The sequence below is a fragment of the Mauremys mutica genome, chromosome 2 (assembly GCF_020497125.1).
Source record: "Mauremys mutica isolate MM-2020 ecotype Southern chromosome 2, ASM2049712v1, whole genome shotgun sequence".
Lineage (NCBI taxonomy): Eukaryota > Metazoa > Chordata > Testudines > Geoemydidae > Mauremys > Mauremys mutica.
The window spans coordinates 168,327,436-168,353,175 of NC_059073.1; the positions used below are offsets into that span (position 1 = coordinate 168,327,436).

General features: G+C 41.5%; 1 protein-coding gene across 5 annotated transcripts in view; it reads right to left on the bottom strand.

The window, feature by feature from the left end:
• Positions 1-25,740, bottom strand: part of TENT4A (terminal nucleotidyltransferase 4A) — a 109,671-nt gene continuing 83,931 nt past the window's right edge. Inside the window, exons 11-14 of one of the 5 annotated variants that reach the window (XM_045003523.1) lie at positions 18,662-18,776; positions 18,418-18,475; positions 17,788-17,946; positions 8,838-8,974 (exon numbers count right to left, since the gene is read on the bottom strand). In XM_045003523.1, coding sequence (XP_044859458.1) covers positions 17,808-17,946; positions 18,418-18,475; positions 18,662-18,776 — 312 coding nt within the window. In that variant the 3' untranslated portion in view covers positions 8,838-8,974; positions 17,788-17,807. Of the gene's footprint in view, positions 2,234-8,809; positions 8,975-17,787; positions 17,947-18,417; positions 18,476-18,661; positions 18,777-25,740 lie in introns of those variants that run through there. The other 4 variants (XM_045003521.1, XM_045003520.1, XM_045003522.1 and 1 more) reach the window with 4 other exon arrangements.

Below are 25,740 nucleotides of genomic sequence, written 5' to 3' on the forward strand. Positions count from 1 at the left end.
ACTGGTCTCCAAAGTTTATTAAAAATCAAAGAATAGAAAATTTTACATAAAAATATGTCAATTTTAGCTTCCACATTGTTGTCTCCACAAAAAAAATCTAAACATGATTTTTTTAAACCTGTAGCACATAACCACAGCGGTAGCCAGGCCAATTTATTTGGTATACCATGACTGACATGGAACATGATACCTGTTTCTTTTTTAATGAATTTTGCTTTAAAATGGACGCTAGTTAAGACACCAACTAAAGCCTCTGAAGTTTCCATAATGTAGGTTTATGCTCAATATTGCTAGTGTGTAAAGATTAGTACTAAAGGCCTATGTAGCAGCCCTTAAATATTGGTTAATGAATATGTTCACAATTTTTAAAAAATAATTTGTGGTAAATCTGGATCATTAAGTACTGCAGACAAATGTGCTACTCTACTTTGGAATGTTGCCCCCTGTCATCTCAAGGAGATCTGTTTGCAACTGACAGATGTAGTAACAATATGGGCTAGTCCTGCTTCAAAGGCATACTGCACTTTATAAAGCTTCATCAGGTTAGATGTCTATTTTTATCTCAACATTCAGATATCAGTTTTAAAATATTCCACTTCTGTACATTTAGATGTCATGGTAACAGAATTTTTTCAGCTTCCTGCACTAATTGGACTTCAGATAACCAACCTGTAGTGTTCAGCAGGGTTAAGAACCCTCACTTTAAAAATGGGAAGTCAGAGGGCATGAGATGCAGCCAACCCCCAGGACAACTGTGGTGCTCTAAAAACTCAGGGTCAGGCAGGATGTATATTACCTTGTTCAAAAAAGTTAACAAAAAGACAGTGGTTGTAATGGCAATACACACTTGCATAGTATACCTGTATGCATCTGTAAATTAAGTGCCAGCCACAGATCGTGTCCAACACTGGGCTGTGCTCTCCTCCAATATATTAAAAGATGCTTCTTGCAATGCTTAGAGCAGCTGAAGTACTTTATATATTTGCTCTTAACAGAACGAATGCATACTGCTATACAGATTCCTTAATGGAATCAACATATTTCCTTTCTCCACATTCCTCAAGCTGGGTACCTTTGTTTAATAATGATGTTCAGCCCCAATGGGTTACATTACTAAATCTGACAGAAGCATATAGTTCACAATTCTTAAATTTCATGTCAAGACTTAACCCTTTTTCAACCTTAAGAAGTTATATTTCTGGCACTTTAAATGCTGGATTTGTTGTCTATTACAAGGAATAAATTAAAACCCACTGGTCAGAGCAAGACAACTGACAGAGGCCAGACAATGAGCTAAAATGCATGGTCAAAACACTTTGGAGCTTAATACCTTCATAAAACCATATGCCAAATCAGCACGTTCATTGTGAATCAAGAAGCCTCAAATAGTACCTAAATGATGTCACGTTCGCAACACTGCTCAGACAACCTGCCAAAACTATGAACCCAACTTAGATAATAGAACCTGGGAAAGGATCTGTAAATTAAAAAAAAACAACCTCCTCCCCTTTAGATACAACTTATGTGACAAAATGAAATTAAATTAAAAATTCTGAATTATTGCACAAATTATACTTTTTCAATATTTACAGAGCAAAAAAGTTATGAAATCTGAAATAAAAACAGGAGGGGCAGCAAAACTATTTTATCACAAAAATGTCAAGGACTGAAGTTCCTTTGCTCCTCAAACAAAAGAGCGAAACAAAATCCCCACAAAGAAACAGATGCAGCTACAGAAAAAATGCTACAGTATTTATAACGTCCTTGCAGTTCTAAGGCCAGAGCTGCTTCGGCACTGTATGAGTCATAATGGGAAGGCAAAAAAACAAAACCAAAAAACCTTCCACATTTAATAAGGCTTCACAAATAAGCACAACTACTTTAAGATGGACTTGACCACCACATGAAGAATCATGCAAAAAGTCAGCTGCAGATATTTGGCAACACCCACAAACTGATGTGCTGAATGCTGGTCTCCATTCCTGTCTAGTATCGTTCACGCAGCTTCAGTTTCTAAAATGGGGGAAGATCATCCTGGCATTAGCCATTATCTGCTGAGACTAATAGGCAAACTGTCTCTGTGTTTTTTTCTTCGCCAGATGTTACGATTATATTGGTGGTGTCCTCTGTTGCCAACTGGCTGCCTCACACCTCCACTGCTGACTGGACTGTAGCCATTCCCTTGGTTAGGATTATGAGCTCCTTTCATAGAGAACTTCATTCCACTGTGCTGCTAAAAATACAGAAGCGTTCAGTTTAGTACTACAGTCAGTTGAAACAAAGTGCATCAATTCTCTAACCAGCTGTACTTTCTCAATGTGCTACTCATTGTCAGAACATGTATCAAAACAAGTAATGATATCTTTCCACACTTGACTAAAATGTACAAGAAACACCCCATTTGAGAAACTAGCTAAGTTAACTAACTTGCACTACCATCACCACGGAAGGAAGTATGCTCCTCAAATGTAAAGGTACTAGGTCAAAGGAAAGTGTCCTAAGCACCCTTTAGTTTTGCATTAAATATACAGTTCATCTAAATATATTGATTAGAGAGGTGATTAATTTGTTTCACATTTAGTTAATTTTCTGTAGAGACTTCGTAGGAATACAAGTAAAATGTTAAATATCGTATCAGTTACTGTTGGAGAAATGTTTACTTTTTCTAGCAGTTACCACACTGGTATCTGAGATACAACACAAGTCCTGATGCTTGGGATAGGTGCTAACTATGTTCTCAGATACCATGGCATGGTAACTGCTGGCAAAAGTTTTAATGGCAGCCAATGTAAATCTGCTACCATCTTGGGTGACAAGGGTATATTCTAATCAGTGAACAGGTATCCTCCCCGGTGGGTCCAAATTAAGTGAGATACTGCTTGAATAAGGAGGCCTTGAAACAAAGAAAGGTACTACTTTTGATAATAGGTAACTTCGGCTCGAGTCAAGTCACGAGGCCTTGGAAAAAAGTATGGTATGAAGCATGACCACTAGTTCCTTTTTATGCAGACAAATAATTTTAGAGTATTTGATAATGTCCTCTTTTTGAAGAAATTTTAATCTAAGTTATCAAAACTATTCATTACCTATTTTAGTTCAATACCTAAAACAGAGTTTCTTAATTTTCACAACAGGCTTTCATAATTGCAGAGAATTTTATACTGGTAGTTAATCGCCTGCATACATGTGTGTACAGTATCTACAAGCCTTAGTCCATTAATTTCTTAGAATAATAAAGAAGTTTCTTCAACTAATTGACTAAACATTTCCACATTAGTCTGAAGCAAAAGCAATTGTGTAAGTCTTAGAAATGGTGTCTATTTGTACAACTGAGCCCGCAGCAAGTTTATCTAGCCCATATTTTATTATTCAAACAACATATTAAAATGGATGAGAGGCCAACATAACTGCATCAGGTAGAGAAAGATGAAAAAAGTGAACTTGGAAATCTGAGGGAATTAACAAGCTGAGGTTTAAAATGAGCTGCAGGGTGGCAAGAAAGCAACTGTAGCAGGAAGTACAGAGCTTATTCCATCTCTTGTTGAGGCCAATAGTAAATGGGAAGACTCCTTCAATGAGTGCACGATAGGGCTCATGAACAATGCCAATAGAAAACACATTTTTACCTTATCTAAATTAACTCATTTGGAACTAGTGTAGGACTATGGTGCAGCATGTATATTCCTGCCTTTATCCAGAAGTAGTCTTTCAGACCACCTGCCTAGGTGCTACGATAATACAAATAATAAATCTGTGTGTCATGAAAAATTCAGGATATAAAAAAAGTGAGTCAACCTAATCAGGCATCTAGAAAGCTTTGTTCCTGGATTTGAGACTTGGTGCTTGATATTACCATATTAGTCTCAGCCTAAGTTAGCCAAATATAGCCTGACTTTGATAATACACCCATTATTATTTGCACAAGACATCCTGGCAATCCAGAGACTAGAAATGGTTATATTTTATTTCAAATAATCATAATCATCACCATCAGGAAAGACAGGGAGACGAGAGGGAACACCTGAAGCACCAACTCTGGAGAAGACTGGAGTGTCCAAATGTTTACCCAAATATATCACCACCAAAAGATCAAGTGTTTGCCAAAAGTATTACTTCATCAATCTAAGGATTTTGGCACAAACCTGGAATGTTACCAACATACCATGTGGGTTTTTGGGTTTGTTTTTTTAAAAAACAGACATAACTTCTGAGACACTAGATTTTTAGTAGTTTGCTTTTGAAGCAAAAAGTCATGCTGTTCAGTGGTGTTCTCATTAGCAGCAAATTCAAGGTAATGTTTATTAGGAATTAAGCCAAGACTCTTGGTTCCTACACAGTAAATTTTCTATTCTAAACAAGTTTGTAAATAAATGAATCAGTTATCATGCAAATACATAGGTAAAATTATCAATGAAATTTAGTAAATATACTGAAAATACAAAGGAAAACTATGAATTGTCCTTTAACATTCAAAATACCCAGCAAGACCAGCAAGCAGACATATCAGCAAACAGATACACAGGTTTCTTTTGTTACTGAAGTTGCCCTCTAGACAGGACCTCAAGAAGAGAACAGATAGTTGATCCTGGCTCTATAAGAAATACTTCTGGTAAAGAAGCCCCAAGTCTTGAGGCTGAAGGAAAAACCCAAGGAATATACCATAAACCTAGCAATTCTTTTAACTGGAGAGTGGAAAAATCCTACAAAAAGTTAAGAATCAGAAGACAACTTCTAGCTGCACTTCTTGGCCTCACCTGTACAAAGTTTGCTGAATTTAAAAAATGAGCTATAGATGCACATAGATTAAAAATAGCAGTGTTTGGAAAGATCCAAGGCAGGCACAATTGTCCTTCTCACAGCATTCTCAAGATGTATGTAAAATACTAGAACTCTTATCATGGATGGATGCAAAGTTAATCTAGATTTTCTGTCATGAAGAGTGTTTGTATTGGACTCTTAATCGCCAACAGCTTGCTGTCTTCAGTGTGGCTGAAGAGTAGCTTCTTACCCCTAATGAGCAAGCCTCCTAGTTTCACGATAGGGGCTGAGGAGTGATGGAAAACTTAACAGTCATGTGATTAGGTACTGGCTACAGAGTGACCAGAAGTCAGGAAGTAAGCCCCTTCTTTGTAGTTTGATAAAGACAAATTATCAATTTTATCTGTAATTTTGACATCTTTATTTCTATTTGGGACAGCGGATCTAATAATTCATGTTCACTTATCCAGTCTAATTGAGTGGAAGCAGAGTTCCTCTTTTTTTAAATTAAAAGCCTGTTGGCAAATATGCGTGAACTGGGCATTCTCTCTAATACAGCCAAAACTAAAGAGAAAACTAGAACACAATTTGAGACACTATGATAGTGTGGCATTTTGACTTCAGGCTCCATCCCCTCCTGCCCCAGCTGGAAGACAATCAAATCCCATGTTAAACCACACTTAGTATTTCATATCCTGTGTGCATACACATGTCTATCTAGCACAGCAGATTCATATGGGAGTAATCAAAATTACAGGCAAACTATTTGTTGTTCTCCCATGATAAACCCACTGCTCTGTACAGAAGTTCATACTCATGGGAAGTAGTAAACAGTAACCATAGCCCACTAATCATTTAGGGAGGATAACTTAGGCTGAGACAAATATGGTCATTACAAATAAAATAAACAACAGCATTTATCACCAAGACAGTTGCTATCCAGTTTCCAGTGAAGAGAAACTGCAAATCGAGGGCATGAATGTATAAATGCATCAGGTCAACTGGACTAAGATTATGACAGATTACAGTGTTTCTCAAACTGGGGTCTGCGGACCCCCAGGAGTACACTCAGTTCCCTAGCGTGCAGGAGGTGCTGGGAGGGAGGGAGATGAGTGGGACGGGGTGCGCTCAGGGGAGGGGGAAAGAGGAGGGGTGCGGTAGAGCAGGAGCAGGGGTGAGGCCTTGGAGGAAGGGGTGGAGTGGGGACTTGGGGGTCCGCGAAAAATTTAAAATCAAAATGGGGGTCCTCAGGTTGCTAAAGTTTGAGAACCACTGACATATTAGATGGCATTTATGACACTGGATGCCCTTGAAACTAGGATATGTTTCTACATCTTTTTCCCTTCCCTTCTGTCCTCCATGTCAGCAAAATGTAAAGACTACTATATTAGAGCATTTGGAAAACACCTATCTAAAGAGGGAGAAACTTAGAATTAGAATTTAAAAAAATCATTAATTTCCTCTGATTTAGGGAATCCCAAACCAGAAGATTCACCTTGCATTCAACAGGATCACCTATCAATTCAGAGTCTCTAGTAGGTCAAAGTGAAACCCTGCATTCACATGAACAAGGTGGCTGAAAGACATTGTCCTGACAAGGTATAGGAAAGTAAAGGAAACTCTAAATATTGTACAGTACTGCATGCTTTTCCAAAATCTTTAAGGAAAGGTGTGGCCTCACCTCTCTGTATTTGGTCTTTTCAAAGGTGATATTTGGTACAGTAGCCCACAAAACAGTCTTGACAAACATTTAACTCATGTCCACACCATTTGAAGAGAATGACTTTACATGTATTCAGTCCTAACCCAGATGATAGGCCCCAGTTCAAAGATTTGTTGGTTTTTTTTTTTAAACTCTTGTTTGGGAGAAGCCAAAGAAAGATCAGTGGCAATGTCCACTAAAACCTGCCTTAAGAATGGAAGAGATTGGTAAAAGTAATTCTCATCCGCTTCAGACTCTACTGAACTGTTGCATTTTATTTTATTTATTTGGTTAGTCCTGATGTTTACTGCCAGAGTCTATCCTAGGGAAAAAACAGCAATGTCACTGCTGAGCTGATGGTATGAGTGACTAACACAATGAAGCACTGGCAGATGCCAGACAAGGGCAGAATAAACTATATGAAGAAATCAATCTGCTGTTGGTCAGTGATTATAAAAACAGTTCAATTCATTACTTCAGCATCAAGCTTAAGGTATCAATTCCTCTCCCATTTCCCTTTCTTGGGCTCAACCATAAGACATACTAGCAAAGTCCTTTCAAGTTTATCCTTTCAAGTAATCGTGTTTGGAAAGACTGAGGCAGGCCAGATATGAATATGGCAAAAATTAAGAGAGTTAGAGTTTTCTAAATAGTTCTGCTTCCTTTTAGGGTACTTTGAGTCTAAGATTTAGTAGGGACCTGCGGCTTTAAGGAAACCATGGAATCCTAGCTCACATCCAAGCACAGTCACATGAAGTTCTTCCCATCTCCTCATGAGATTAGATTAAAGATAGTCAGTGTGCTGTTGATTCAGGAAAGAGCACATGGAAAACAAGTGCATCTTGCCCTGGGGAGAGAAGGGCAATGTGCAGGAGCTGGGAATATGGGTTTTAGTTGTCACTGTGATGACTACTGAGGGAGTTTTCCTCCCCTGATCTGAACATGCTTGCAGGATTTTTGCTATGATGCAGATTCCATCAGGGATCAGAAAGGCAATGCTGGTTCAGAGGCTACTCTGCTGCTGTCCCCACTGCACTTCCAAACTGTTTTCCAGCGAAGTGGAAGAATTACTTGCTATGGGGGCATGACTGTGTTCCTGACAGTGAGGTAAGCCTATGTCAGGAGATAAAGCTGCCTTGCTAAATCCTTGGCATGACCCCAATCTACAAGTAGCAAAGCTGGAGCAGTTATGCCCCTGGTTACAAGAGGAAGTGCACCAAGGTTTTTCCAAGAGGTAGTAAATGAGACGAAAGCTTTGGTGCCAAGAAAATCTGCCCTAAGGGCAGCTGCCTTCCATTCCAAGGGCAAAGTTTCTTTTGAGTACAGGAACAGTAAATCTTTGCTGCTGCTGGAGCTTATCTACTGACAAGAGCTGGGAATCTACCCTGAGGCTTTGGTGAAGATCCTCTCCTCTACAGATGGAGGCCAAGCTATACTGAGTGGGAAAAAACTGCTGAGTGGGGGGGGGGAGGAGGAGGGAAGGACCCCCCCCAAAAAATAAAGGAGTCATTTTCCACAGGAAGCATCCTTTGCAAAAAGACTCATAGAACATGAGCAAACATCTGTACAGACATTCCCAAGTTAGTCAGTCTATATAGCTTTGAGTATCTGCTATTAATAGTACTTGGTTACAGGTGAAAAAGTGTACATGCAAATTACGGCAGAAAATCCTTCAGATCTCAATAGAACCCAGATGACAACTGCCCTCAAACTTCTCAATAAAGGAAAAAAAAGGTACAAAAAGTCTCAGGATTTTATTGTCAGAACGGTTTCCTTATAATTAAGGCGTAAGGAGAAATTACAGATGGTTTTGAGTGGATAGCCTCGTGAATACTTGAATTACTGGAAGACACTGAGACAACTATTTACAAAACTTACAGTTGTTCTTTGTAGTCTTACACAAAATCCTTCAAGTATTTGGTAACTGAAGGATGAACTCTTGTACCCCAGCCACATTTATACCACTAACTGCTCCTTTGGAAACTAGATTAAGATTTATATCCTCTGCTGGCAAGGTTAAGATGTTAAACTACCTTTATCAAGAAGGACTGTTAGGAAAAAGGCTGGTTGGATTGCAGTTTATGTATTAACCAGAATGGGCTACCTAAAAATAGCTCATTTTATTTTTTATAAATAATTTACTTGATATGTCAGATCTTACTTGCAGTATGCGTTATCAATTATATAGTCTAATTAAAAGCAAAATATTTATTACATTCTTGGATATGAAGAATTCACCATCAGGAAAGTTGTTTACACATGCTATGACCAACACCAGATACAGGGGAGGATAGTTTAAGGAAAGAATCCATGGAATCAAATTAAAATTAAAGTAAAACAAAAGCATACCTTCTGATACAAGTGGGGGTTTGGCAGAGGATTGGGGGATGCAGAGGGAACAGCAGGAGAGGGCATGTGGTGAACAGTTTTCAGAGATGGTGCCCCTTCAGTGTCAACCTGTCTGCAGGGAAGTGGCGGACCAGCAATAGTAGGCGGAGGGACAGTAAACCTTGTCTAAGTAAAAGAGGGGTGAAAAATATGTCAGTGAAACGGCCACGATACACTATACGGGAACTCAATGCACAGATTCTATTTTTAAAAGTATGGCATACTATATGTAATTATCCAATACTACTACTAACTACATCTTGCATTTAAACAAACATTTCCTGGCACTCATTCACAATTTCTCTTAAGGTTTCCAGTGTCTAAAGGGTTGTATGTTTCTATTTTTCAATTTGCAGAAGTGGGGACATTATAGTTTCTGGACACATTATTAGTGAACTTTATACGAGTCAAATTAACAGAAACAAACCTGAAAAGAGAGTTGTCCCTTTAGCTAAATACAAAACCAAAATACTCAGGCAGTCCTTCTCAAACTGAAACTGAAATAAGCCTTGCATCACACTCAGAAAATGGAGGTTACTCACCTTACACAGTAACTGTCTTTCTTCAAGGTACATGTAAATCTCAAGCCCTTGATTGGAGATTTTACACTAGCAGTGTCTGTTTGGCCTGTGCATGTGCTCTATACAATCTTGTGCTGTGCACTGAGGCTACAGGTGGTTGCATGGGCAAATTGCTTTCAGATTCTTTATCTGAATATTCAACAAAGAGTTCAGAGCAGAAGGGAAGGAGGGCAGGTAGTGGAACACTCATAGGGACACACATCTTAAAGAACCACAGTTTCTGCACAAAAGGAATAACCTCCTCTTCTTTGAGTAGCTTCCCTATGGGTGGCTCCACTTCAGGTGGCTCCCAAACAGCACCCCAACAGGGAGGAGGGAGTTTCGGAATCAAGTCCAAGATTGAGTAAGCAGAACCAAGTGCTGCATAAGATCTGATCACATGAACCAAAGTATAGTGCTTTAGAAAAAGTATGCACTGTGGGTCACGTAGCAACTCTGCATCTCTTAGATACTGGAATGTTTTTGAGCAAAGATATGGAAGTGTGCTATTATCTTTTGGGGAGGTAAAACACCAGCTGCATTGTAGCGAGAAAATAATACACCCAGAGATCCCCCTCAAAAATCTCTGAATAAACAGTGGATCCATTGGATCTTTCTGTGATGGAGACAAGCAATCAGGCTTATTTTTGAAATTGTTGAGTCCTATCCAGATAAAAGGCCAATGCCTGTCTTACATCTAATTTATGAAAGGAGGTCTCATGCTGACATTTATGTGGTTTAGGGAAAAATACCAGTAGATGAACAGACTGGTTAAGATGGAAATCTAACAACACCTTAGCTAAGAATTTTGGGTGCAGCCATAAGGAGACATTGTCCTTGAAAAATGCCATAAACGGGGAGTCTGCCATCAAGACCCCAACCCTGTGACCAGACATAATAGCTACTAGAAAGGCCATCATCACAGATAAGTAAAACAAGGAGCAGATTGCCATAGGCTCAATTGGAAGTCTCATTTAAGTACAAAATTGAAATACCAAGTTGGAGTAAGATCCTCAACCTGCGGGGAAAGGTTCCCAAAACCCTTAATAAATCTAGATGACAGAAAATAAGCAGATATAGAATACCCCTCTAAAAGGGAATGAATTGCTGATACTGCTGGCAGATGAACCTTAGAGCTTACTGATAACTGTGAATTTCATCAAGTTCAGTAGATAACCCAAGGTATCTGAGAGTGGAGACTGTTCAGGCACAAGGTGATGATACTGACGACATCAGTGGTTGAACCTTTTCCATTTCTGAAGGTAAGCAATTAGAGCTGACTCTTCTACTGTTTAGTAATAACTGTTGTAAGCCTGCCAAGAAGGCAGAATCTAATCCCATGAACCATCAAGGACCCATGAGTAGAAGCAGAAGACCCCTATGTTGGGGTGAGGCATACACCTGCATCCTGGGATGGTTGGAAGCTTGAATGCTGATTGGACACTCAGGTGAAACAGGTAAGGATACCAAGCTTGCCCCAGCCAGGTTGATACTATAAGGACAACCCTGGCCTTGGTCTGTCTGATCTTGTTCATCACTCTTACAGTTAGTGGTGTTGGAAGGAATACATAGAACAGGCCCTTCATCCAAGGAAAGAAGAAAAGCATCTCCCAAAGACTGATGATTTATGCTTTCTGTTGAACAGAATAAGGGATACTTCTTGTTGCTGAATGTGGCAAATAAGTCCACCTCCGGAAGGCCTCACCTTTGGAAAATCCCATGAAAAATTTGACAGTCCAAATCCCATTTGTTGTCCTGGGAGAGGCACCTGCTGGGCATATCAGATGAGACATTCTGGACTCCAGGAAGGTAAACAGCTGAGATCTGAATCTCCAGTTCCACAACTTCATAGCTTTACCACACAGGAAGGGGTATCTTGCTTCTCCCTGTCTGAGGATATAAAACATGCAAGTCACATTGTCCGTCATGATCTTGATTGATTTGACTTCCCTGAGTTGTAATAGGTTGACATGGAAACAGACTTCCTGAGGTGACCATCTGCCCTGAGTTGTGAGGGTCCTGAGGTGTTCTCCCCACCCTAACAGTGAATATTCCATTCTTACAGATACTTTTGGAGCTAGGTGGATGAAATCGACATATGTACACAGAGTTGATTTTTACACCAATCAAAGGAGCTCTTCATCAGAAAGGGAACTGTGACCTGTTTGTCCAAACTGTCTCTGGTTGAGAAATAGGTCCTTCTGAACCAGTGGATGTATAGTGTTGCATGCTTGATCATAAAGATGTAAGCTGCCATATGAACCAGGAGCTGCAATCACTTCAGTAAGAAAGTATGAGGGGTTCCCTTTAATTGTCCCCCACCAGGTTCGCTGAAGTTATGAATCTTGTCTGTGGAAAGGAATAAAGGTCCTGGCTGCCAGTGAATCCATTTGTGCCCTATTAATGGTATTCTCTGTACAGGAGCTAATGTGGACATTTTTTTTTTTTAAACATTTATCTGGAGACCCAATTCCTGGAAGAGAGAAAGGGCTATATTGGTGGAATTAAGTACTGCTTTGTAAGATCGACCATTGAGATACAGGAAGACTAAAATTGCTTCTCACAGAAGGTAAGCAAATACTACAGCTAGAACCTTTGAGAACACCCTTGGGGCCAAAGGAAAGTACTCAGTATAGAAAATGATCCTGGCCCATGGTGAAATGTATGTATTTCCAGTGAGCAGGATGTATTACTATATGGAAATAGGAATCCTGCAGGTCAAGGACTGAAAGCCTTCTAGAGAAGGGATTATAGCTGCCAGAATCACCATCCTGAACATTTGAGACTTTACAAATTTGTTCAGTTGTCTTAGATCTAAGATCCATCTCCACTCTCCGTCCTTCTTTGGCACGAGAAAATACTTTTAATACAACACTTTCCCACTGTGAGGGGATGGGACCAGATCTATCACTCCTAAACAAAGCAGAGAGCATGTTGATTTAGTAGAATCTTGTGAGAGGGGGCCCTGCAGACCAACAGGGAAACGGGAGGAAGTGAAGAAAAGTGAATGGTGTAGCCCAATGCTACACCCTCCATGACCCACTTCTCTCTTGTAACATGCTGCCAGGCCTGCTGGCAATAGCAAAGGCGGTTGAAAGGCTGCAGCTTGCAAACTAGAGTTGAGGCCTCGACCAACCCATCAAAATTTTTGTTTCAGTGATTAGGTACTCGCTGAAGGAAGATGAGAAGCTCTTTTTTTTTTTCTGGAATTTTTGACTATTTCTAGCATTTTCAGTAGTTCTGTGAAATCCAGAGAACTGAGTCAGATATGATTTCTGGGCAGCTTGAAATCTGCTAAATCTCCTCTTGTTCATAGAAGTATATGCCCAGAGACCTCAATGTTGCCCTATAGTCCTTTGGCATGTGCAGGGACTTAACTGCAGCCCACAAGAAGAGCTTTTGATGTTGAAACATGAGGTCCTCAACAGTATTCCAAACGTCTCTCAGGAACCCTGACAGCTAGAGCCACAATGCCCTGTGCATGACAACTGCTGTGGAGCTAGATCTAGCGGCAGCGTCTGCAGCATATAAGAACGCTTGGAGTGAGGTTCTGGCTAATAAACTGACCCTCCTTAAATGATGGCCTGGAAGTGCATTCTGTGCTCCTGTGGAAGATATTCAATAAAAGTTGTAAACTTGTTGTAATTCATGAAGTCCTACTCTGCCATGATCGCCTGATAGGTTGCTATCTGAAATTGGACAGTTACAGAAGAGTGCACCTTGTGGCAAAAAGGGCATAACCTCTTCTGGTCCTTATCATAAGGGATATACCTAGAATAATGCTGTTTACCCCACTTGTTTACAACATCCACCACCAGGGAATTAAGCTAGGGGTGCAAAAACAAAAATTCTGAGTCCCAGGGGTGAACATAATATTTCTCATCCACCCATTTATAAGTTGGTGGTGGGAGTTTGCCACACAAACTTTGGTGGATCCAGGAGCACTTCATTAATGGGTAGTGCAAAGCGGGTAGGTGTTACCAGCTGCAGAATGTCCAAGAGCCTGTGTTGTGAGTCTTTAACCTCCTCAAGAGATATTTGGAGAGTGTCAGGTCCTGGAATTGCCAAAAATCATTGGCCATTAATTATGGTGGATGCACAATTGCCTAGTCCAGAGATAAGAACAAAGGGAGTTTGAGGAGTGGTCTCTTTGTCCGTCCTAGCCGCCTATTTTTCAGAGGTCTCATGGTGGGGGGTTGGTGGAGGAGTCAGTGAAACCCTAGTCTTCTAGTGCAATGGAGCCAGAGATCTGGCAAATTGCTGCTGATATCTCACGTAAGGATCCCAGTGTGGCTATTTGGGAGGGAGGCACATAAAGGGGAGAGGGCGATACCCAGGACTAATTCTACCATCCCTAATGTGTATGAGGATCCTTGTACAAGTATGGGTTCCTGTAATTATGTGTGAGGAACCCCACACTGATAATGAGATGACGTATTGGAGGACACTGAGAAGAATGCAGAAGACATTTGATGGAGGAGGAGGAGGGGAAGAGAACACAGCAGAGAATCCTGTGCTACAGGGACACAATGGTAATCTGGAAACAGGGGTCTTGGCACCAAGAATCATTCAGTACCCATAAGCAGTGGGGATAATGACTCATCTATAGAGTCCTACCAAATTTATGTCAATAAAAAACACGTCTCAAAGACAGTGAAATCTGGTCTTCCCCAGTTAAATCTGGTCTTTTGTATGATTTTACCCTATATCAGGGATTGGCAACCTTTGGCACGCGGCTCGCCAGGGTAAGCCCACTGGCGGTCCGGGCCGGTTTGTTTACACCTGCTGCGTCTGCAGGTTCGGCCGATCACAGCTCCCACTGGGATGTGCTGGACGCCATTTCCAGCCGCCCCCATTGGCCTGGAGTGGTGAATCGCAGCCAGTGGGAGCCACGATCAGCCGAACCTGCAGACGTGGCAGGTAAACAAACTGGCCCAGCCCACCAGGGTGCTTATCCTGGCGAGCTGCGTGCCAAAGGTTGCTGATCCCTGCCCTATACAATACAGATTTCACAGGAGAGACCAGCGTTTCTCAAACCGGAGGCCCTGACCCAAAAGGGAGCTGCAGGGGGGGGGGTTTGCAATATTGCCACCCTTACTTCTGCGCTGCCTTAAGAGCTGGGTGGGTGGAGAGCAGTGGCTAATGGTTGGGCGCCCAGCTCTGAAGGAGATGCCCTACCAGCAACAGGATAGAAGTAAGGGTAGCAATCCCATACCATGCCATCCTTACTTCTGTACTGCTGCTGGCAGTGGCATGGCTTTCAGAGGTAGGATCCTGGCCAGCAGCCGCTGCTCTCCAGCTGCCCAGCTCTGACAGCAGCGCCGCCGCCAGCAGCAGTACAGAAGTAAGGGTAGCAGTACCACAAACCCCCACCCATCAATAATCTTGCGACCACCCCATCCCCCAACTCTTTTTTGGGTCAGAACCCCTACAATTACAACACTGTGAAATTTCAGGATTTAAATAGCTGAAATCATGACATTTACGATTTTTTAAATCTTATGACTGTGAAACTGACCAAAATGGACTGTGAATTTGATAGGTCCCTACTCATCTAACACTGAAGTGTCTCTGGAGTTGCGGAATTCCTGCAGTACTGAACAGGTTGATACTAACTCAGCAGTTGAAGTGAATGGTACCAATGATCTGGAGCGTGTATGTGCCAGGTACGAAGGTATTTGGCACTTCGATTTTGCTGGTACTGACAGAGACAAGTGCAAGCAAAGGCACTGCTAAGTCTGATTTAGATGTTGCCTTTCTAGAGGAGAGGAGTGTATGTCCTAGGTTTTCCTGTCCTTCACAGACATTGGGGGTCTGCTGGAGCTGTGCTTCTCTGAAATACTCCGGGATCTTTGCTGGTACTGGAAGAAAAGTCCTTCACCTCCACGGTACCAAGTTGCCAGATCGAGGCCTCCAACATCATAAACTTGGAGGGAGATCAGGATCTTTTTGGAGGTCGTTCCTTGTGGTAGGAGATAGAGCTCCTCTTCTCTGGAGCCTTCTGAAGTCCTCCCCATCTTAGGGGAGATCTTTGCTAAGGTTGAAAGGCACTAACTCAGCCAACTGCCAGATGTACTGGCGGGTCTCCTAACCTAGCTGGTCAAAGTGAGCACTACATCATCAGAAGCTTCAATTTGGTTTCCTGATTCATCCATGCCCTAGATTTGACAGCCAGGCAAAAAAAGTTACACTTTTAGGAGATATGGGCCCTTCCAAGCAATGGATACACAGAGTGTCCATTGCTGACCAGGTTAGCCTCCTGAAAAGAGAGGCAGCATTTGAAAATTGGCAAGCCAGGCATGCCCAGCCAGGCCAACTAAGCTCCCTAGGAAAAAGAGGAGAAAAAAGGAAGAAGGAAAAATCCAAAACCTCTCACTACGATCTAATTCTATACAAACACTGAACTAGAAACACTGAACTAATTACAGAACAACTGCAAAACATGCTAAGGCATGCACAAAGCTGATATGATAGAGCTCCACCTCAGGCCACGTGGTAAAGAAGGAACAGAGCTATTCGCCCACACAGCCCTCTCTACATTCGATATGAAACACAAAGGTTATATAGAGCACATGCATGAGCTGAACTGACACTGCTAATGGAAAGTCTCTGATCAAGGACTAGAGAGGTGAATGCACACCTGAAGTGGAGCGCCTACAGGGACACCACTCGAAGAATGTGATCTAATTACTGCCATGTGAGACCAAAAAGCATAAGTCATTTAATTGAGAATAACTCTTGGGCATTCCAGAATCAAGGCAAAGTCTAGGGACTGCCAGAAGAATCTTTCAAGAAACTGACAAAAATAGGCTCAAGAAAAGATGGTAGTTTGGCAGTTGTTCAATTTGGAATGTGTTTGAAAAAACTGGATCACTGCATTTACTTTGGGAAACGTGCAACTATGCACAACTCTCACATTTAAGCTATGAGAGCAATGATCAATTTCAGAGAGATATCTACAGCTGTCTAATCTACAGAGTACCTCCTACACACAGGTGTACTTCATTAAGTCACCCACCATTTGAAGGAAATTGTTTCAGTGTAGTTACTACTGACTTGTTATGCTTTTCCAATCTCCAAGCTATCACAGTAATGTCAGCTCTGTCACCATGTCATGGCCACTGAAGGGCCATAAACATCACAGCTGTGGCATAACTGGGTGCACAAGTAGACTTGAAAGCATAACACAAAGGCCATCTTCCCACCCGAGTCCTACCAGACCAAGATATATTACACACCAGGGTCATGAAATACAAACCTGAATGGTCAAGAATTAATGTCCTCAACCCTGATAAAGTTATCCTCTGACGGTAAAAATCCCACATGCAGCAGATCTCTCATCCCTTCTAGAGAGTCAAGAAACACTATATCTAATGTTGCCTGTAACTGAGACCAGGTTTCAGAATCTAACAAAAACCAAGGGGGAAAAAAAACCCCACAAACACCCTTCTTACTTGAAAAGGTAACTACACAGACAAATATACTATCCCTGCAGTTCATCACTCTGCAGCAATTTCAGATTAGTCTCTCAACCACTCAACCAGCTTTCAACACAACACATAACTCTAAAATGTCAACCAGCCCATAACTGCAAGCATTAGAAGGGCAGTCTTCATTTCAGCTTATTAGCTCCTACTCCTTACTAGAGGGCACTGGGATAGGGGAGAAATAGTATGTTGCACATATTGTGATTGTCTTCCTGTGAGTACAACACCTACAACATTTTTGGCATAGATTTAATACAAACAAGAAATAGATAAGGGTTCTACCCAGAATGTGTTTTACAAATAACCCCCTAAAGAAAGAACAGCTGACAAGCATACAACTTTGTAGTCATCTTCCAAAACTTAGTACAGAAAACATGAAGTTTAGATAGACTTGTAGTGACCCAAAATTCTCAGGAACACCACACAAGTCCTGGATAGAACAAGCCACCAAGACTCATAGTTCTTAAGATAAGCCAAATACTAGTTTACAAAAGGTGGTATGGAGGAAGAACTGCATTTTTTTAAAACAGGAAGTTAATAAACCTTGAAAATTTGAGAGCTCACAGGTAATCCCAGATCTTGCATAAAGCAATAAAAAGTTTGACATTTTCCATTTTAGTGTTATTCTTATGAGAGTCAAAGAGCATGTTGTAAGATGGGCCACATGTACTGGGATGCATCTTAAAATGGTTAATTTCTTTTCGTTTTGCTGTTAGAAATGCACTTTTTTGTTAAAAGCTTCAGCAAGCCCAAAGAGTCTTTTTATGAAATGCTCCTACAGGTGTTCAAAGTTCTTTAAAATCAGACTAGTACAGCACAGTGCAAATGGCCAATACTTGTGGTTTGAATACTACCTCATTAAAAAAAGTTACTCCAATTAGTTGGCTCATACCTGATTACTGGCGGCCATTATCAAGGTTCTCGTAGGTGCAGACTGAGGTTTACCACTTGGCATAGGCAATGCTGGTGGTAAACTGGCCATAAGATGAGTCGGTGCTTGCAGACTGAACTGGTAAACATTAGGAGTTGTGCAAGGTGGCGTATCAGAATCCTTTTGGCAAAGAAAAAGGGGAAAAGAAAAGCAACTTTACAGAAAGTACAGTATACACAGACTATGCATCTGTAAATGCAATGATTCAGTAACTGATCGTGTAAATACTGTAAAATCTGGATTAAAGCCATTTCAGTGTGAAATTCAATACACGCTGGTGCTACATTTACTTTATGTAGCAGTTTTAAGAGTTAACTCTAAAAACCTGCATTGAGAAAAAACAGTTTAACTATCAACGGTGGTCTAAGATCAATTTCCACTCAGCTCAGACTACAGCCATATGTGAAATTAAATTCTCCACTCTCCCAAGCTAAAAGTCATGGGACAAAAGTAGGAAAGAAGAAAACAAGGAGAGTAGCACTGGTAGATACACAGGGACTGGAATTTAAAGTTCTGATCCTATACCAACAATTGAGCAGTTTGCTGGTAATTCAAGTTATTTTTACTTATCTGTACAGAGAAGTTACTCACTGGTAATTGTTATAGTCTTCTCCCATCCTACCCAGCAACAGCAAAGTTAGGGCTCCACCTACCAAGAAATAAGGAGACAGACGATCTGCCAGTCATGACTAATATACAAGCACCAAATCATCCACTTCCTTTCTGGTTAAAGTTCTCTAATCTTATTTACTACTTTCCTTTGGAAGACAATGACACTGCACCAGGGGACGAGAGAAGGATTAAGGTTGACAGAAAGGAATACTATGACAATTACCTGTCAGTAATTTGCTTTCCATATGCCCTCTTCTCCCATCATGACCAATATCAATTATAGACAAGCGGTGAGCCAGAGGTGGTCGTCTTACTACTATGGTGCTTGTAGCACTTAACTGCCAACAAAATAAGCAGACAAGGACAGTTCCAGCTATTAATATCAGATGAAGATGCAAGAAGACAGCCAGGTAGCTGTCTCAAATATTAATGATTGATTCTTCTACTCTGAGTCCAAGAAACTGTCATGCACCTTACAGACATAAGACTCATTTGGACATAAGACTTTTATATGTGTCACGACATCAGTGGATTAAAAAGAATGAACACGTAGCTTTTCTAAAATTGTTAATGCAAGATGGTTTAATTCAGGGCTTACTTGACATACAGGTAAAAAAATCTCCATTTCAAAAGAGAAAACAAACACAAGTGCAACAGATACACCGATCTGAAATTTATCACCAGACTAAGTGAACAGGGCAGTTGACTCCCTCTTAACATGGGTCACTATCCAGCTGTAAGCTCACAAGGATGTGGTAAGAACTGAAAGGTTCCCAGGACTGAAGAATCAGTCTTATAACCAGATGCTCCAGGAGTATAATGTTAACAAATTTTCTTGGAGTGAGGAGACGATTAGACAGACACTCTTGGTTGACAGACATGCTTACTAAAGTGAAGACTGTTGTGTGATGATTTGCTAGGAGGCAAAAATTCCATAGCAGTCTGTTTAAAAAGAATTCCCAACTGGAAAGCTTTGCAAGCGGGTCAGAGATGTATCTTCTACAAATGATGAGAATTCCATAATCCAGATACTAAAGAATCCTCTCCTTTGATTTCTGCAGTAGAAGGGCCTGGATGACAATGCTATCCATATAAAAATTAAGCATTATGTTTCATTCTGTGTCAGAAGGGGATCAGCAAAGTTTACAGAACTGAGTCAAGTGTATCCCAGGGCAAAACAAGGTAGTGCCAATGAGCTGGGTGGATTGGGATATAAAAATAGGCCTTCAAAACCCAATATTGGGAGGTGTAGAAATAAAGATGAGAAGCCTATCAACATCCAGAACAAGAATACAGTCATCTCTTTATGAGAATGTATTGAACAAAGCACTTATCTAATGGGCTGCCACAGAAAAAGAAGAGGAAAAGAGAAACTCCACAAGCACCTCTGAGCAGTGGGAAGAAGTTACTGTTGCAGACTTCGGAAGGCATAGAAAACAGTTATATCTTCTGGTCTGATTGCATCTTGAGGCAAAGTGGCAGAAGGAATTCACTCACTGAAGGAAGATCTTTGTATTCCACAAGGAAATAGTTTAGCGATAAGTCAATGCACAGGAGGCTACCTACCAGGTCACAGACATGGTAATGGATACCTGCCATGCAACAAATACAAAGTTTGAAATTCCCAGGCAGTTTTAAACATGCAACCTATGTGCTGTAGCACTGTAACCCTAACAGGTAAGACAGCTAGACTATATGGATGGGTAGTTGAAATTTCACACTCCCTGCCCCAAAAATGCTTAGCTTTGGTGTTGGGTTAGAGGCTGTGTGTGTTGCGGAGTTGGGGAATTTCAATGGACAATAAGTCCAAGCAAGGACCAGAAGCTACCATAAATCACACTAATTTAGGTAGGGAGGCAGAAGAAGCAGGTGGTAGGATGGATACTGTTGGACCTGCAGTCCTTAAAACATAAGCAGAGTTTGAACTCTGTGCTATTGCAGGTTCTAGTTGCAATCAGTGCCAGATACCTAAAAAAACTCCAGGGCAGTCAACTCACCAAGTAGGAGTAGTGGTGGACAGAGATAGCAGCCTGTTTCAGGACTAGAACACTCCTTTGAAATCCTTTTGAAGTCAGACAACCTCTGAGGGATAAGAGACCAGGGAAAGTGAGAGAGGAGGGCCAGTAGCAATGCAGGAATGGCTACTAAAAGGACATGTAGTTCTAGAAAAGCTGGATGAACATAAGTCCATGGGGCCGGATGTGCTGAATCCGAGGGTGCTAAAGGAGTTAGCAGATGTGATTGCAGAGCCATTGGCCATTATCTTTGAAAACTCATGGCGAGCGGGGAAGGTCCCGGATGACTGGAAAAAGGCTAAAGTAGTGCCCATCTTTAAAAAAGGGAAGGAGAAGGATCCAGGGAACTACAGGCCAGTCAGCTTCACTTCAGTCCCTGGAAAAATCATGGAGCAGGTCCTCAAGGAATCAATTCTGATGCACTTCGAGGAAAGTGATCAGAAACAGTCAGCATGGATTAACCAAGGGCAAGTCTGCCTGACTAACCTAACTGCCTTCTATGATGAGATAACTGGCTCCGTGGATGAGGGGAAAGCAGTGGATGCGTTATTCCTTGACTTTAGCAAAGCTTTTGATACGGTCTCCCACAGTATTCTTGCCGGCACGTTAAAGAAGTATGGGCTGGATGAATTCACTATACAAGGTGGATAGAAAGCTGACTAGATCGTCGGGCTCAATGGGTAATGATCAATGGCTCCATGTCTAGTTGGCAGCCGGTTTCAAGCGGAGTGCCCCAAGGGTCGGTCCTGGGGCCGGTTTTATTCAATATCTTCATTAATTATCTGCTGGACAGTGTGGACTGCATCCTCAGCAAGTTTGCAGATGACACTAAACTGGGAGGAGTGGTAGATACACTGGAGAGTAGGGATAGGATACAGAGGGACCTAGACAAATTAGAGGATTGGGCCAAAAGAAACCTGATGGGGTTCAACAAGGACAAGTGCAGAGTCCTGCACTTAGGACGGAAGAATCCCATGCACTTCTACAGACTAGGGACCGAATGGCTAGGCAGCAGTTCTGCAGAAAAGGACCCATGGGTTACGGTGGACGAGAAGCTGGATACGAGTCAACAGTGTGCCCTTGTTGCCAAGAAGGCAAACGGCATTTTGGGCTGTATAAGTAGGGGCATTGCCAGCAGATCGAGGGACATGTTAATCCCCTCTATTAGGCATTAGTGAGGCCTCATCTGGAGTACTGTGTCCAATTTTGGGCCCCACACTACAAGGAGGATGTCGAAAAGTTAGAATGAGTCCAGCAGAGGGCAACAAAAATGATTAGGGAGCTGGAGCACATGACTTATGAGGAGAGGCTGAAGGAACTGGGATTGTTTAGTCTGCAGAAGAAAAGAATGAGGGCGGATTTGATAGCTGCTTTCAACCACCTGAAAGGGGGTTCCAAAGAGGATGGATCTAGACTGTTCTCAGTAGTACCAGGTGACAGAACAAGGAGTAATGGTCTCAAGTTGCAGTAGGGGAGGTTTAGGTTGGATATTAGGATAACCTTTTTCACTAGGAGGGTGGTGAAGCACTGGAATGGGTTACCTAGGGAGGTGGTGGAATCTCCTTCCTTAGAGGTTTTTAAGGTCATCATCCCTGGCTGGGATGATTTAGTTGGGAATTGGTCCTGCTTTGAGCAGGGGGTTGTACTAGATGACCTCCTGAGATCCCTTCCAACCCTGATATTCTATGATTCCATGGCCAAAAGGGGAGTTTCCCAAATTTTGGCAGCTGCTTGGCTTAGAGGAATCCAAAAAGATTGCCCCACTCTCCTGATAGAGGCAAAAGAGACTGTAGACAACATACAGAAGAGAGGGAATATATGGAAACACAAAGATTCCAAAAACAGAGCTATCACAGTGGGTCTTACTGGTGGCTAATGGTAGCCAATACTCAAACCTATAGGCTTCAGAGGGGTCTAACCAGATGAAGAGCTCTCAGGCTATCATAGCTTATGTTACATAGGCAGAGAAACCAGACAATGCAGAAAAATGGGGCCCAAGGCTCTGGAACCGTACTTCATGAATGAGAGAGGACTGATTCTGAGCTGCCAGTTTAGAGCCCTGGGGGGTGGGAAATAAGTAACCTGAGTATTTCCCCTTTGGTATTTTCGGAAAGGCATAGCCCGAGTATTTCAAATTGGAGGAGAGATCAGTTCAGAGGCCATTCAGAATTATCCATGGGATTCTGGGGCTTGCTCATATCACTTTCACCCTCTGTGCAGAAAATAGTTATTCCAAAGCTGCATTGAAATTGTTTTAAAAGACACTGGCAACTTAACTAGATACATGGGCTGAGACCTGTAAATTTCCTTACGCACTTAAACTGGGTAAGGCAGACTGGAGGTGAGATTGGTCCCAGGAATGAAAATTTGTCATCTCATTTTCTTTGATCCTGACTTCTCCCCCAAACCAATATATTTGGGATGCAATAAAAGAAAGATTAGTATGCAGAGAGGAACCAGGAGGGAAAAAGTACCCAACCAACAAATTATCAGGCTTTAATCATGACCACTGCTTAAAAGCATCTTATTGCTCAGGATGCTTCTGCAAGGAATTAAAGCAAAGCCTGTAGCCCTTTATTCGGGATTAATGGATGACCAGATAGTAGTTTAATAGAGTTCCTCTGTGGTGTCCAGGCCCTTTCTGCTCAGAAGGCTGCAGTTAAGTTTGTTGAATGAGGCCTTATGTCATTTGGAATGCACTGAAAAGGGTTGTAACACACCACTTGACTCAGCTAGCTATGGAACATTATATAGAATATGGATATTTTCAAGCCCAAATATGTTGAACGAAATAAAGATGTTTAATAAAATATAGCTCTCTCATAAGGTATATTTTCACTGCTTCTCATATCTAGCAAGTACTATAACATTGTGGATGTTAATTTGAACAAAAACACGTCTTGCATCTGACGAAGTGGGCATTCACCCATGAAAGCTCATGCTGCAAAACGTCTGTTAGTCTATAAGGTGCCACAGGATTCTTTGCTGCTTTTACAGAACCAGACTAACACGGCTACCTCTCTGATAAAAACACGAATATTCCACATGAAGTATAGAAGCAAGAGAATCTACCTTTAACAAAGAATTCTGAGGTAAGAAGAACTATCCTGTGCTCATGAAAGATGTAGTAGGGCTCAAGTCTTCTATTATCTGAAAAGACTGTGTTCAACTTAAGATGCTAGAGTTACTCTGAGATTCCCATCCGGCCTTATTCTGAGTTCTGGGTTCAATTCCCAGCTTCGTCAGACTTCCTGTGTGACCTTGGGCAACTCAGTTTGCCTCAGCTCCTCATCTGTAAAATGGGACTATACTAAAGCTCACATAGTGGTGAAGATAAACCCATTAGTGTCAGAAGCACTCAGATATTAGGATGAGGGGCAAGAACCTAGACTGGAAGCAGAGATTTTGGGAATTCTTGCTCAAACAACTGTGACCAGGAACCACATCCTTATGGAAAGGAAGTACAAGGAGTTAGCTGATCAATTTGAAGGGCAGAGTTCTCAAACTTCTAGCACTATAGGCAGACCCCAACCAACACACTATCCTACCAGCGGCTACCACCACATCACCTACAAGACACCTAAACAGGCCTGCCCTCTTGACTCTGTTTAACAAAGGGACATAAAAAGTAGTTGTGACATGTTGCAATCCTAAGATTAGGGGATTCAGTAAGAATCTACACTAAGAATCTACAAGAGCTGCAGCACCTGGTTTCTGATCAATGAGCTTTCTATCTTTGAGCAGAAGATGAGAAAACCCAAGCAGCAGATACACATGTGAGCCAGAGCATCTGTTCCTTGGGGAAAAAGAATCTCACTTTTATGGATGCAAGAAAATCTGAGGTAGCCTAGTTCCCCAGGTATCTGCTAAAACAGTTCCTCTTTCAAGGGTTGCTTCAAGTTTTCAGCCAAATGCAAAAACAGTCTGGCCAAATAATGTCCCCATTCTTATATGGATTGTGTTGACTATCATCAACCCATAAGAAAAATCTATTGCTTTAATGTTTAGACTTCAACTTCTTGTGACCCCTTGATGACTTATGTAAGACATGATCATGTGTGATTGAATTTCCTCTCAGTTGATCATGAGTGCCAACCTGACTACTCCTCTCCATCAACTGAGGGATTGAAGCTCTGAATGGTATATTCCCTTTCATTTTACAACTCCAGCTGGGAACAGTGCTGGACATAAGCAAAATCCCTGAAACTCTCAAGCACCATCTTGACTTGACACTAGGCTAGTGTAAATAGCCTATGAGCTGCAGGTAAAGATATATGGATAATGCTGTGGTGACACCTCAGACCAGTGCCTAGATCAAACCATTCCTGTGCCTGGAAGACTCTGGCTCTCAAACTTAACTGGAGAAAGACTAGGAGTTCTTCAGGTTTTAACACAACCTATGTTTCTGAAGCATGGAGAGGAGCCTTTTAAGTAACTTTTTTCTTGCACATCATATGCTGTGATGAATGCAGTCTAAAAACAGGAGCATGAGTCCTTAAACCCTCAGTCAGTTTATTAAAGTAGCACATTTATGAACACTGGTAGTTCAGAAAGACTAAACAGTAATGTTTTATACTGAGTTTTTTTTTTTGTTGGTAAAACAGAAGTTGCCAGGGACTGGGCCTGACCAGAATAGATGGATAAAGCTTCTGCCAGATGGTCTACTGAAATATTAGAGTAGTTTCAGCCTGAATTTCATCTTTCACCAACCAGTTCAGTCACTTCTGACTAAGCACAGGGCTCTAAGCACCTATCATCTGGAGGGACGAGTTCTATTTTGCTCTTGGCTCAAGGAAGCGTGATCTCGGATTTTTCTTACTCTTGCAGTTGGAGGAAAGATCATGGAGCTCCAGAGTGTATTTATTCTTAAGAAGTGGGAACACTTGTCCTTGTGTCTGGACAAAGGCAAACCCTTTGTTGTAGTCATATTAACTACTTTGACTAAATGGAGGGTTGAACCCTTTCCATGACAGACTTCCCTCATGTTCTAGATCTTTCCTCTATGGAAAGAGTCTGTAACCAGGAACAAAAAGGAGCATCTTCCCTTAAGAGAGTAGGGAAGACAAGCTGTGTCAAACTTCTTCCAGACAGGATCCCACCTGAATTCTGAGGCACATGAGATTTTCCAGAACTGGTGCCTGGCTACTGAGGTAGCTAACAGTTCTTGCAGCCAGCCTCAGGAGTCCTGCTTTGACTGGCAGAAAAAGAGGTATTCAATTATATTAGTTTTTCAATTGTGTTAAGCTCTTGATGTTAAAGATGCAGGCTAACATGATTTTTTTAAAAA